The sequence below is a fragment of the Mandrillus leucophaeus genome, unplaced genomic scaffold (assembly GCF_000951045.1).
Source record: "Mandrillus leucophaeus isolate KB7577 unplaced genomic scaffold, Mleu.le_1.0 Scaffold137, whole genome shotgun sequence".
Taxonomy (NCBI): Eukaryota; Metazoa; Chordata; class Mammalia; order Primates; family Cercopithecidae; genus Mandrillus; species Mandrillus leucophaeus.
In genome coordinates, this window is record NW_012101332.1 from 1162672 (window position 1) to 1177369 (window position 14698).

The window sequence follows — 14698 nt, forward strand, 5'->3', positions numbered from 1 at the left end:
ATTACAGGCATGCACCACTACACCCGGCTAATTTTTGTACTTTTAGTAGAGATGGGGTTTCACTATGTTGGCCAGGCTGGTCTCGAACTCTTGACCTCAAGTGATCCATCCACCTTGTTGGATCCCAAAGTGCTGGGATTACAGGAATGAGCCACTGCGCTTGGCCTCCCTTCATTCTAATTCAGGAAAAGTTTGAGAATCAATGCGGTAACAATTAGGCCATCTGTCTCCGCTTTGCATCCTGGCTTTGCCATTTGCTTGCTTCCTAATTTGGGGCTAGTGATTTTTAGTTTTCTGTCTGAGCCTCAGGGTTCTCATCTGGAAAATGGGGACAATAATATATACCATAGCCAGACCCCATGGCTCACACCTGTAATCCCTTCGCTTTGGGAGGCTGAAGCAGGAGGACTGCTTGAGGCCAGGTGTTCAAGAACAGCCTGGGCAACATAGGCAGACCTCGTCTTTACAAAAAATGTTAAACTTTAGCTGGGCATGGCAATGTGCACCTGTAGTCCCAGCTACTCGGGAGGCTGAGGTGGGAAGATCACTTGAAACCACGAGTTGGAGGCTGCAGTGAGCTGTGATCTTGCCACTGTACTCCACCCTGGGCAACAGAGCAAGACCCCGTGTCTACGAAAATATATATATTTTAAATTAGCTGGGCATGGTGGCATGAGCCTGCAGTCATAGCTTCTCAGAAAGCTGAATGGAGAGGATCACTCAGCCTAAGAGTCTGAGGCTGCAGTGAGCTATGATCGTACCACTACACTCCACCCCGGGAGACAGAGTGAGACCCAGTCTCTTAAAAAAATTTTTTTTCAAGGGACCCGTGCAAGTATCTCTCTGACCTCATCTCCTCCCTGTTTTCCCCTCCCCATTGCGGCCACCATCCTGCTCTGTCTCCTGTGCTGGTCCTCAACACCCCAGCACCCACCAGCCAGAGGCCTTGGCCCAGACTCCCTCCTCTTCCCCCAGAGATGAGCAGGCCTGATTCCTTCTTGTTATTTGGACAAGGCTCAACTCAAATGTCACCTCCTTGGAGAGGCTGTCACTTCACTCCCTCACTGATCTCATCCCCATCCCAAAAGCCACTCTCTTACATCAGCCTGGGTTATTTTTTCCAAAACACCTATCACTGACATTAACACTACATATTAATTCACCTGTTTATTGCCTGTCTCCATCATGAGGATTTAAGCTCCCTGGGGGCAGTGATTTTTTTTTTTTTTTCTTTTGAGACACGGTCTCAATCTGTCTCAGGGGCCCCAGGGAGGTGGGGCTTGATCATGACTCACTGCAGCCTAGATTTCCCGGACTTGGCAGTCCTCCCACCTCAGCCTCCCGAGTAGCAGGGACTACAGGAGTGTACCACCATGCCCGGCTAATTTTTAATTTTTAACTTTTGTAGAGATGGAGGTCTCATTATGTTGCCCAGGCTGGTCTTGGACTCCTGGGCTCAAGCAATCCTTCCGCCTCAGCCTCCCAAACTGTTGAGATTTACAGGTGCGAACCACCGCGTCCAACCAGGGCAGGGATCTTGATCTTCATTTACTTTATTCACTGCTCTGTATTCAGTGCCTAGAACAGCACCTGGCCCATGGCAGAGGCTCAATCAGGGTCTGTTAAATGAGTGTAAGACCCACAGCATAAGGCCTGGGAGCCGGTAAAGTGCTTAATAAATACAGGCTATACCATTACTATGTTTTTTTGTTTTGTTTTGTTTTGTTGTTGTTGTTGTTGTTGTTGTTTTTGAGATGGAGTTTTGCCCAGGCTGGAGTTTTGCTCTTGTTTCCCAGCTGGAGTGCAGTGGCGTGATCTCGGCTCACTGCAATCTCCACCTCCCAGGCTCAAGCGATTCTCCTGCCTCAGCCTCCCGAGTAGCTGGGATTACAGGCATACGCCACCACGCCTGGCTAATTTTTTGTATTTTTAGTAGAGACAGGGTTTCTCCATGTTGGTCAGGCTGGTCTCGAACTTCTGACCTCAGATGATCCACCCACCTCGGCCTTCCAAAGTGCTGGGATTACAGGCGTGAACCACTGTGCCCAGGTATTTTTGGTTTTGTTTGTTTGTTTTTGAGATGGAGTCTCGCTCTGTCGCCTAGGCTGAAGTGCAATGGCTTGATCTCAGCTCCCTGCAACCTCTGCCTCCTGGGTTCAAGCGATTCTCCTGGCTCAGACTCCCGAGTAGCTGGAACTACAGGCGTGCACCACCGCACCACGCTACTTTTTGTATTTTTTTTGTAGAGACGGGGTTTCACCGTGTTGGCCAGGCTGGTCTTGAACTCCTGACCTCAAGTGATCCACCTCCTCAGCCTCCCAAAGTGCTGGGATTGCAGGTGGGAACTACCACGCCTGGACTCAATACTGTCCTTTATGATACTTCCAGGATCCAACCCAGGCTCTCACGTTGCATTCAGGTGCCATTAGAAAGCAGTCTATAAATAAGATAAACTAGCAGTCTATTATTAAAACAACACGCAAAAGAGAGAATTTAGAGAAAGATGAGCTTAAAAAGCAATTTAACTTGAGCAATTTTACACCTTCCAGTGGATCACTTTGCAGACCCCACTTGGGAGGCCTCTGGAGCCAGTTGGACACAGGTTCAAATCCCGGCTCCTCCTGTTACCAACTGTGTTGGCCTTGGTCCATCCATGTCCCACTTTGAGCCTCAGTTTCCCCATTTTAAAATGGGGATAGGCCAGGCACAACAGCTCATGCCTGTAGTCCCAGCTACTCAGGAGGCTGAGGCAACAGGATTGCTTGAGCCCAGGAGGTCAAGGTTGCAGTGAGCTATAATTTACACCACTTCACTCCAGCCTGGGTGACACAGCAAGACCCTGTCTCTAAAAATAAAAATAAATGGGATGATTACTTGAGGTCAGGAGTTCAAGAGCAGCCTGGCCAACATGGTGAAACCCTGTCTCTACTAAAAATATAAAAATTAGCCAGGCGTGGTGGTGCACACTTGTAATTTCAGCTATTTGGGAGGCTGAGGCAGGAGAATCGCTTGAACCCAGGAGGTGGAGGCTGCAGCAAGCTGAGATTGCACCACTGTGCTCCAGCCTGGGCAACAGAGACTGTTTCAAATAAATAAATAAATAAATAATAAAAAATAAAATAAATGGGATGACACTGGCTTGTATCTCAAGGAGTTGTCAGGGGCAGGTAGAGGGCTTGGGTGGGTGGATCTTGTTCATCACTGTCTTTTTCATAAGGACAAGGGTGGGAGGAGCGGCCCGTGGTCTGCAGTGTCTGTGGTATCCGGGCCAGGCGCCCCTGGAGACCCTGCCCCTCGGTTCCGCAGGATGATGAGGTGGTCCTGCAGTGCAGCGCCACCGTGCTCAAGGAGCAGCTCAAGCTCTGCCTGGCCGCCGAGGGTTTCGGTAACCGCCTGTGCTTCCTGGAGCCCACCAGCAACGCCCAGGTCTGTGCAGGAGGGAGAGGGGCCTGGGGACACGGGGGTCTGAAGGGACAGAGAATCTGGGGTCCAAAGAAGAGGGTTCTGGGAGTCTGAAAGGAGGTGCTGACAGGAGAGAAAGTGAGGAGGGAGGCTAAGAGGGGCTACCTGAGGTGGGGAGGGGTGGGGGTTCTGGGGTGTTGGAGGGGATCCCTGTGTGCACAGAGGTGTGGTAGGCCAGGGCGGGGGCTGCTGATCCAGAACGTTCTTTGGCAGGTGGTTGAGTGGGTAGAAAGCCTCGAGTTTAAGGGGAGGTGGCCTGAGAGTCCAGAAGAAGGGCTGGTTGGGGAACAGGGGCCTCAGGAGGGAGGAGCAGGGAAACTGAGGGACGGGTGGGGAGGTGGGGAGCGGGGGCGGGGCGGGACGAGGCAAAGGACCTGGACAAGGAGGAGGGGTCTGCGATGTTTTATTTTTTATTTTTAAATTTTTTTCAAGTAACAAGACTGAATCATTACAGGGTATTTTAGGGGGAAGGGGGCCCTCGGTGGGGACAGGGGAGGATGGGACAGGGCCTGAGATGCGGAGGGTGTAGGGCATCTGACGGGGGTGGGGGCTTGAGGGTCTTAGATAGTGGGGTCTGAGGGAAGGTGATTCCTGAGTCCAAGCCCAGGAATTCTGAGGGTGGGGACAGCTGGAGTCTGAGAGGGCAGGGGATCAAGGGGCCGAGGACCTTAGATCCAAGGCAAAGGGGCCTGGAGGGTCAGGGGACACCCGCAGGGGGCTGACTGGGGAGATTGGGGGCTGACAGGTAGAAGGAGCCTGGGGTCTGAAAGGAGGAGACCTGGGGGAGGGGCAGGGGCTGGCAGACCACAGGATGTGGAATCTGATGCAGGGGAAGTTTCAGAGTCTGAGCGAGTGGGGTCGGAGGAGCAGAGTCTTGAGTTTAGGAGTCGGAGGGTGGGGGACTGAACTGAGGAGGGAGTATAAGATTGGGCGCCCTTCTGTGTCTGTGAAGCAGAGTTCAGAGGTGTTTGAGGGAAAAGGCAGGAGCGAGGACTGTCTGATGGTGGAGACAGGAGGTGGGGCTTCCTTGGGGTTGGAGGGATGTGGGGTCATCTGCAGAGGAGGACACAGAACAGGAGATTCCTGTCCTTGGAGCAGGGTCAGTGTGTCTCAGGGCAGAGGTATGGGGCTGAGGCTTCCTATGAGATCAGGTGGGACATGGGTTAGTGGGGAGGGTTAGGGTTAGGAAAGCTTCTAAGAAGTCTGGGCAGGGCTGAAGTGTTTGAGGGAGGAGGCACAGAAGAGTGTTTTCATGATGTTGGTCTAGATTCAGGGGTGGCAGAGGGCAGGGCCTTCCTGTGGGGTGGGAGTGGGGTCTGGTGTATCAGGAATGTGGGTATTCAGACTAGGGGAGGGAGTGTGGCAGAGAATGGTGCTTGGGGGGTCTTCCGGCCCCTCCCTCACATCCCCCCTCCCACTCCAGAATGTGCCCCCTGATCTGGCCATCTGTTGCTTCGTCCTGGAGCAGTCCCTGTCCGTGCGAGCCCTGCAGGAGATGCTGGCCAACACGGTGGAGGCCGGCGTGGAGGTGAGGACCCCACCTGGGGGTGGGCGGGGTGGCAGGGATGGGCGAGAGGACCTGGGGGTCGTTTAGGGCACGGTGGCAAGGATGAGTGAGAGGATCCGGGGGTCGCTTACCATCTGCTCTTCTTCCTGTCTCTGCCCTGCCCCCCACAGGCCCTCAATTTGGATAAGTGGGTAGGTCTGGCCTTGGATGTCATCTGTCCTTCCACCCCTCCTGACCCCAGGCAGGCCCGTCTCTTGGGCCCACGCCCTGCACACAGGGACTGGAGGGTCCTCCCCCACCCCAGTTGTCGGGGGCTGTGGAGCCCAGAACAGGCCAGACAGGAAGGAAGAAAGGAAGGAAGGGGATGGGGGCTTCTGAGCCCCTGTCCCCGACGCCTGCTCCTTTCTCCTCGTTCCAGTCCTTTCCCCCAACCCTGATCCCAGCTCGTCTCTGCATGGGACCTCTCCTCAACCTCCCCTATCCCCAGCGTGAGTCCCTCTGGTCCAGGAGTGGGTCCACCATGTGATCACTTGGCCCCATCACATGGTGCCCCCATGGCGCGCTCGGAGCGTGGGCATGTGACAGCCATGATGGGAGGCATGGTGACATCGAGCAGTCAGATGTCCGCCCCAAGGCCCGGGTTGGGGACCTTGTGCTGGGGAGGGGCGGCTGTCTTAGCACTGTGGGTGATGTTCACCTATGGAACAACTGCTAGGCCTGTCCCGGAGCACACGGGCTGCAGCTCAGCGTGTTGCGGGAGGTCAGAACAGAAGGGCCGAAGTCCACAGGACATGAGACCTTGGGGCTGTCCTCAGGGTCTCCAGGAAACTAGAAGACTCCTGAGTGAGTCTTCCTGAGTGATTTCCAGCCAAGGTGAAGGCAGCAGAGAGGACAGAGTGGGCCTTGGGGAATATAAAATGCTTCATCCATAGGCATCTCAGAGACATTGTCCCCGCTTCCATAAATGCGGAAACTGAAGCAGGGAGTCTTGTGAGAGTCTGAGTTGAGGCTGTTTTACCTCCAGGCCTGAGCATGGCGTTTCACAGGGAGCATCTTGTCACCTGTGACTAGGTCGAACTTCTTGGGGATCTGGAGAGTCTGGGGGTCTGTACTTATTCTGTTCCTTCCCTCCCCCTGCAGTCATCCCAGGGCGGGGGACACAGGACGCTCCTGTATGGCCATGCCATCTTACTCCGGCACGCACACAGCCGCATGGTGAGTGCAACCTCGGTGGGCTTGGGCAGGGGCCAGGACTTGCAGGGCCTGCTAGAAAGAGACTGACCTCCATCTACAACCCTAGTATCTGAGCTGCCTCACCACCTCCCGCTCCATGACTGACAAGCTGGCCTTCGATGTGGGACTGCAGGAGGATGCAATAGGTACAGCGGCTGGAGGGGGTGGGGGTGTGAAGGGGACCCCGCAGCAGGGATTCAGGGGGTAGAAGGTCTGCAGAACGCCGAGGCAAGCATGAGACCACCCTGGGGACATGAATGGGGGCTTCGTAGCAGAGAGTCTGCAACACAGTCCAGACAGGGAGACTTACATACACATTGGGGAGCGCTAGGCAGAGTCTGAAGTCAGGAACGGGGAATGTTGGGCAGAGAGTTGGTGGCAGTGATAGAGTTGTGGGCTAAGGGCCCGGGAGGCTCGGTGGCTGGGAGAGCCCTGGGGAAGAGCATTCTGAGAAGCCATCATTCTGACAACCACCCCCATTCCCTCCCCACCCGTAGGAGAGGCTTGCTGGTGGACCACGCACCCAGCCTCCAAGCAGAGGTCTGAAGGAGAAAAGGTCCGTGTTGGGGATGACATCATCCTTGTCAGTGTCTCTTCTGAACGCTACCTGGTGAGCCATTGCGGTTCCTCCTGCTCCCAGGTCTGGGGGCACATGGGATGGTCCCTCATCTTCTCACCATGGGTTTGCCTGGCTGATCTCCCACCCCCAAGGTCCTGACTCACAATTTCCCGTTTCCTGACCCCTGGCATCCAGTTTTCTGATTTCTGACCTCCCATTGCCCAACTTGATCATTTCCTGATCTGTGATCTCTGATGACTCTGTCGCCCATCTCGTTTCCGGGTATCCACCCTTGATTTCTGGCCTCTGACGCTGGGACTCTCGCCTACTCCTGCAATCGTCTCTGACTGCCGCATCCTGGTGGCCCCCAGCACCTGTCGACTGCCAGCGGGGAGCTCCAGGTTGACGCTTCCTTCATGCAGACGCTGTGGAACATGAACCCCATCTGCTCCCGCTGCGAAGAGGGTGAGGTCTCCAGACCTCCCGCCCCTAAACGGAGACCCCCCCAAAACAGACCCTTAGTGTTGCCCTTCAGGCATACCCAAATGGAACCTTGGAACCTAACCCCAAACCCAGATCTCCAAATTATGGCTCTCACACTTAGATCTCCAGCTGACCCCAAATCCAGACCCCCAGAGCTCAGACCCCCCCAAACCCCAAACTAAACATCAGGCTCCCAAACTTAGACCCCAAAGTATTAGCCCCCAAGGCTCCTAAACTCAGGTTCAAATCTTAAAACATCAAGTTTAAAGCTTGTGGCCGGGGCCAGGCTGGTGGCTCACACCTGTAATCCCAGCACTTTGAGAGGCTGAGACGGGTGGATCATGAGGTCAGGAGATCAAGACCATCCTGGCTAACACAGTGAAACCCTGTCTCTACTAAAAATACAAAAAATTAGCCGGGCGTGGTGGCGGGCGCCTGTAGTCCCAGCTACTCGGGAGGCCGAGGCAGGAGAATGGCGTGAACCTGGGAGGCGGAGCTTGTAGTGAGCCGAGATCACGCCACAGCACTCCAACCTGGGCAACAGGGCAAGACTCCATCTCAAAAAAAAAAAAAACAAAAAAAACTTGTGACCAAGCATGGTGGCTCACACATGTAATCTCAGCACTTTGGGAGGCCGAGGCAGGTGGATCACCTGAGATCAGGAGTTCGAGACCACCCTGGGCCAACATGGCAAAACCCCATCTCTACTAAAAATACAAAAGTTGGCTGGGCATGGTGGCAGGTGGCTGTAGCTCCAGCTACTTGGGAGGCTGAGGCAGGAGAATTACTTGAACCTGGGAGGCAGAGGTTGCAGTGAGCCAAGATTGCGCCAGTGCACTGCAGCCTGGGCAACAGAGCAAAACTCTGTCTTAAAAACAAAACTAAACAAAATGAAACAAAAAACCCTCAAAATTCAGGCCCTACTCCAGAACCCAGCCTCAGACCCAACCATCATCCTTCTAAACCCAGACATCAAACCTCAACCCTAGAACGTAGACTCCAATACCAGCGAACATTAGACCTCCACCTTTGACCACACACGCACTCTGACCCCAACCTCAAAAGTCTAAACTCAGAACCTTAAATCACAGACCTACAACTCCCCCAACCTCAGCTCTGCAGACCCAGACCCCCCAAATTAGGTGCCCAGCTTCAGACCCCAAGTTTCATATCCCCACTTCAGGCCTCAACCTTGGCCCGAAAATACTCTGAATCTCAGACCTCCAACTGCAAAACCCCAAACCCAGCCCTCAGTTTCCCCCAGGGGAGGAGCCGGGCCCCTGACTTCATCTTGGCTCCTGGGGCTCCAGCCTCCCATTGACCACCTTCCCTTGCTCCTCTCCAGGCTTCGTGACAGGAGGTCACGTCCTCCGCCTCTTTCATGGACATATGGATGAGTGTCTGACCATTTCCCCTGCTGACAGTGACGACCAGCGCAGGTCTGGCCTGCAGACAAGACAGCCTGGGGTCTAGGGGCGGAGGTGGAGGGCTGGGACCCTATGAGCAGGATTAGAAACCAGATTCTGGGGAGCTGAACCCTTGACTTCACTCTCTCCTCTGTCCCCAGACTTGTCTACTATGAGGGGGGAGCTGTGTGCACCCACGCCCGCTCCCTCTGGAGGCTGGAGCCCCTGAGAATCAGGTAGGGTGGGGAAGGTGGGGAGAGGCCAGGGATGGGGAAGGTGGGGTCTCCTGGCAGCCTGCGGGGAGAGAAAAGGTCTTGAGGGGAGATCTGATAAAGATAAAGAGACTGAAAGGTCTCGAGGGAAAATCAGAGCAGCCTGAGAGAGAGATGAGAATCTTGGCCAGGCGTGGTCACTTCATGCCTGTAATCTCGGCACTTTGGGAGGCTGAGGCGAGGGGATCACTGGAGGCCAGAAGTTCAAAACCAGCCTGGGCAACATCATGACACCCTGATCTCTGCAAAAAGAAAGAAAGAAAGAGAGAGAGAGAAAGAGAGAGAAAGAGAGGAAGAAAGGAAGAAAGGAAAGAAAAAGAATTAGCCGGGTGTGGTGATGTGCACCTTTAGTCTCAGCTACTTTGTGGGGCTGAGGTGGGAGGATGACTTGAGCCCAGGGGTCAAGGCTGCAGTGAGCTGAGACCTTGCCACTGTACTCCAGCCTGGGTGACAGAGCAAGTTCCTGTCTCAAACAAACAAACAAACAAAACAAAACCAAAAATAAGCCAAGCACAGTGGCTCACACCTATAATTCCAGCACTTTGGGAGGCCAAGGCAGGTGAATCACTTGAGGTCGGGAGTTCCAGACCAGGCTGACTAACATGGTGAAACCCTGTCTCTACTAAAAATACAAAAATTAGCCTGGTGTGGTGGTGGGCACCTGTAATCCTTGCTACTGGGGAGGCTTAGACAGGAGAATCCCTTGAACCCAGGAGGTGGCGGTTACAGTGAGCTGTGATTGCACCATTGCACTCCAGCCTGGGCGACAGAGCGAGACTCCATCTCAGAAAAATACAAAAACAAAGGCCGAGCGCGATGCCTCACACCTGTAATCCCAGCACTTTGGGAAGCTGAGACGGGTGAATCATTTGAGGTCAGGAGTTCAAGACCAGCCTCGCCAACATGGTAAAACCGTGTCTCCACTAAAAATACAAAAATTAACCAGGCGGTAGTGGTACACACCTGTGATCCCAGCTTCTTGGGAGGCTGAGGCAGAAGAATCACTTGAGCCTGGGAGGCAGAGGTTGCAACGAGGTGAGATCGTGCCACTGCACTCCAGCCTGGGCAACAGAGTGAGATCCTGTCTCAAAAAAAAAAAAAAAAAAAAACCCAAAAACAAGCAAGCAAAACAAAAACAAAAAATGAAGTCTCGCTGGAGTCCTGCGGGAAAAGGAGGTTTGGGGGGTTTTCGAGGGAGAGATTGGGGGTCCGGAGTAAAACAATGGGGGAATTTAGGGGTCTGGAAAAACGAGGGCACTGAAGATATTTGGGAAGCCCTGAGGAAGCTGTGAAGGCCTGAGAGAGGATTGGGGTTCCTAATGGAGGACTAGTTAAGATTTAGGGGCCCTATGAAAGGTTTGAGGAACACTGGAAGAGGGTTCGGGGCTTGAGAAGGTTTGGACCAAGACTGTAATGTCCAGTCCAGGTGCGGTGGCTCACGCCTGTAATCCCAGCACTTTGGGAGGCCGAGGCGGAGGATTGCTTTAGCCCTGAAGTTTGAGATCAGCTTGGGCAATATAGCAAGACCTGGTATCTATAAAAAAAAAAAGAAAAAGAAAAAGAAGAAAAGGCTGTAATGTCCATGGGAGAACTGGGGGGTCCTCTGACTCCCCTGGCCCTCACCCTCCACAGCTGGAGTGGGAGCCACCTACGCTGGGGCCAGCCACTCCGAGTCCGGCATGTCACCACCGGGCGGTACCTGGCACTCTCCGAGGACCAGGGCCTGGTGGTGGTTGATGCCAGCAAGGCCCATACCAAGGCTACGTCCTTCTGCTTCCGCATCTCCAAGGTCAGTGGGGTTTGTGGCGCCCTCCCTCACCTGGAGCCCCTAATCTCAACCCAGCCTGCACTCTGCAGTCCCTCAGGGGGGCCTCCCCCGCTAAACACACAGGCAGAGGAGACTGACCTGTGTCCCCTGCCCCTGCAGGAGAAGCTGGATGTGGCCCCCAAGCGGGATGTGGAAGGCATGGGCCCCCCTGAGATCAAGTACGGGGAGTCACTGTGCTTTGTGCAGCATGTGGCCTCAGGACTGTGGCTCACCTATGCCGCTCCAGACCCCAAGGCCCTGAGGCTCGGCGTGCTCAAGAAGAAGGTGAGTGTAATGCCAGCTACTCAGGAGGCTGAGGTGGGAGAATCACTTGAGCCCAGGAGGTCAAGGCTGCAGTGAGCCGTGATCACACCACTGCACTCCAGCCTGGGTGACAGGCTGAGGGGTGGTGCTTGAGCCTTTGGGAGTTTGAGGATGAGACCGAGAGAAAGACAAAGACTGGGAGAGAAACTGAGACTGAGAGAAATAGCAAAAAAAAGACAAAGGGATATATCTAGAGAGAGAGAGAGAGAGAACAGAAATCTATAGACAGAGATAGGGAAAGGCAGAGATAAAGAGGCATGGGGCCCGGCACGGTGGCTCAAGCCTGTAATCCCAGCACTTTGGGAGGCCGAGACGGGCGGATCACGAGGTCAGGAGATTGAGACGGTCCTGGCTAACACGGTGAAACCCCGTCTCTACTAAAAAATACAAAAAACTAGCCGGGCGAGGTGGCGGGCGCCTGTAGTCCCAGCTACTTGGGAGACTGAGGCAGGAGAATGGCGTAAACCCAGGAGGCGGAGCTTGCAGTGAGCTGAGATCCGGCCACTGCACTCCAGCCTGGGCGACAGAGCGAGACTCCGTCTAAAAAAAAAAAAAGAGGCATGGAAACAGAGAAATAGAGAAAGATAGAGACAGAGAAACAGAGACACGGCTGGGCGCGGTGGCTCACACCTGTAATCCCAGCACGTTGGGAGGCCCAGGCAAGTGAATCACCCAAGGTCAGGAGTTGTCTGAGACTGGCCTGGCCAACATGGTGAAATCCTGTTTCTACTAAAAATACAAAAATTATCCAGGTGTGGTGTCAGGTGAGTGTAATCCCAGCTACTCAGGAGGCTGAGGCAGGAGAATCACTTGAACCCAGGAGGTGGAGGTTGGGAGTGAGCCAAGATTGTGCCATTGCACTCCAGCCTGGCTGACAAGAGTGAAACTCTATCTCAAAAAAACAAAAACAAAAACAAAAAACAGAGACAGAGTGAGAAAAGATGGATAATCACCGACTGTGAATAACGGTCAGCAAACAATTACTGAGTACCCAAGTTTTTCTGGTTGTGTGTATAGAAAATAGACGAAGTGTAAAGACCTGCTCCCTGCCCTCCCCATGCTCAGAAATTGTGAACAAACTGTCTTTAGTGTAGTACATAGTTTTACAATTAAGGAGTGGGAAAACTATTTTTGGCAGAGGGAACAGCATATGCAAAGGTCCTGAGGTTAGCATGAGCTTGGCTTATTGCAGTAGCAGAAAGAAGCCACAGTGTGGCTGGAGCAGGGTGAGCAACAGGTGAGTAGTGGTTGGTGAGAAAAGAGAGGGGATGGGAAAAACTTGTATGAGGCCTTGTGGGCCTTGGGAGAGGTCTAGCTTTGTTTGTTTTTGTGCAGATGAGGTCTCACTATGTTACCCAGGCTGGTCTCAAACTCCTGAGGCTCAAGTGATCCTCCTGCCTCAGCCTCCCAAAGTGCTGAGATTAAAGCATGAGGCACTGCTCCTGGCCAGGTTCCAGTTTTTATCCTGAGTGAGATGGGCTCATGGGAGATTTTGAGCAGGGCAGGGAGGTGACCTGATGCAGGATTACAGAGTTCTTAGGCTGTCTCTGGAAACAGACTATGGTCGGGGGACAAAGCCAGAGCAGGGAGACCACAGAAGAGACTGCTGTGATGTTCCAAATGGGAGATGACAGTGAACAGGACCAGGATGGGGACTGTGGAGTTGAGAAAAGTCATAGATTCTCGTGGGGTTCTGAGGGTAGAGCCAACAGGATTTGCTGGCAGATTGGCTGTGGGGTGAGAGAAGGGGAGGGGTTGAGGTTGATGCCATGATTTTTGCCCCAAGCAACTGGAAGGATGGAAGTGCTGAAACAGCCTCATTATCTGGAGTATCACCCGAGGTTTGTGGTCTCACGGCCACAGAGAACAAGGATGCGGACACACAAAGAGTGAGGTTAAGAGGGGGAAGTTTAATAGGTGAAAGAAGGAGCTCTGTATTGGGGAGAAGTGTCCCAGAAAAATGGGTTGAAATGCAGGGGGTTCCATGGCGAAATGCAGGGGGCTTTACAGATGAGCTGGTGGGGAGGTGGTGTCTGATTTACCTAGGGCGCAAAAGACTGGTTGGACCAGTTGTGCCATTTGCATAGGGCACAAATTTCTGGCTGCCTCCATCCTACGTTTTTATTGTACAAGCAGGTCCTCTGTCCGAGGTGTGCCATGCTGCCCATTCCTTTACTGTACATGTGGCAAAATACATACATACATACATAAATACATAGATAAAGGGAAGAAGGGGCCTCCATGTTGGACATGCCTAGCCCCAGGTGTTCCTTGGCACATTCCCCCATGCAAGCTTCTAGATTGCTTATCTATGTTTGTAGCTCAATTTTTCAGGCTGCTCTTTGTTAGAAAAGAAATGGTTTTGGGGGCTGCTTTTCATTAGAAAGGAAACTCTGCTGAGGACTCTGTTGCCCTTACTCTCTACCTAAATAATTTCTTTCTACCTCTTGTATCAGTGCCATCAACCAAGTTAGGGGACAGTCAGTGTTGGCTCAAAAGGACAGGGATCTTAGGCTTTACTTCCAGTGTCTAGAACAGAGCCACTTACTACAGCCTTGCTGAATGGACAAGTAGGAAGCCTTGGGGAGGCACCCGTTTGCAAAAACAGGCCTGTAGTTGAATACATGAGCCAAGGGCATAGAGACGGGGCCTGGGCCATGTCCAAAGTGGGGACACTTGAGCATCATCAACAGGTGGATGGTATTTACAGCCACAGACTGGATGAGTTCTGGGGAGGTCAGCTCGGGGCGAAGCTGGCAGCCGTGATGGTCTCACCTCGTGGAAAGGTGGTCTGGCATTCTGTCTGCAACATGCTCAGTTTGGGGGCTGTTAGAGCTTTCTGGTCGGGGGAATGTTAAGTCAGCAGTAGGTACAGGTGGAAAGGGTCTGGCCTAGAGACAGAGACAGGAAGGAGATAGGGATAGAGAAATGGAGAAGGAGAGGCAGGGACAGAGGTGAGAGAGAGAGACGGAGAGACAAAGACAGACAAGACCAAAGACGGAGAGACAAAGACAGACAAGACCAAAGACAGAGACAGAGAGACAGAGAGGAGAGAGAGAATCAAAGACACGGAGGAGACAGATGACAGGGGACAGAAAAATGAGAAGGAATTTGCAGTGAGATTCTGCAGAGCAGGGAGGAGGGGGCAAGTGCAGAACTCAAGTCTGGACAGAGGTCTTGGGCGCATGGCCCTAGGCCCACTCCAGATGTCTGTCCGCCCACTCCTAGGCCATGCTGCACCAGGAAGGCCACATGGACGACGCACTGTCACTGACCCGCTGCCAGCAGGAGGAGTCCCAGGCCGCCCGCATGATCCACAGCACCAGTGGCCTGTACAACCAGTTCATCAAGTGAGCGACCTGCCTTCCCTGCCCGGGTGACTCCAGGCATCCATGCACCTGGCCTTTTTCATCTCTACCTCTGATGCCCACACCCTTGTCTAACATATACATGGGCCAAGGGCAGTGGCTCACACCTGTAATCCCAAGACTTTGGGAGGCCAAGGCAGGAGGATCGCTTGAGCCCAGGAGCTTGAGACCAGCCTGGGCAACGTAGGAAGACCCTGCCTCTACCAAAAAAAAAAAAAAGGCCGGGCGCAGTGGCTCAAGCCTGTAATCCCAGCACTTTGGGAGGCCGAGACGGGCG

At 53.5% G+C, this 14698-nt stretch overlaps 1 protein-coding gene across 1 annotated transcript in view; it reads left to right on the forward strand.

Moving 5' to 3' along the window:
* Window positions 1–14698, forward strand: part of RYR1 (ryanodine receptor 1 (skeletal)) — a 179040-nt gene that overhangs the window by 3632 nt on the left and 160710 nt on the right. Inside the window, exons 2-12 of the mRNA XM_011973401.1 lie at window positions 3307–3426; window positions 4886–4990; window positions 6110–6184; window positions 6270–6348; window positions 6700–6812; window positions 7133–7226; window positions 8590–8683; window positions 8812–8886; window positions 10555–10711; window positions 10850–11014; window positions 14282–14403. Coding sequence (XP_011828791.1) covers window positions 3307–3426; window positions 4886–4990; window positions 6110–6184; window positions 6270–6348; window positions 6700–6812; window positions 7133–7226; window positions 8590–8683; window positions 8812–8886; window positions 10555–10711; window positions 10850–11014; window positions 14282–14403 — 1199 coding nt within the window. The remainder of the gene's footprint in view (window positions 1–3306; window positions 3427–4885; window positions 4991–6109; window positions 6185–6269; window positions 6349–6699; window positions 6813–7132; window positions 7227–8589; window positions 8684–8811; window positions 8887–10554; window positions 10712–10849; window positions 11015–14281; window positions 14404–14698) is intronic.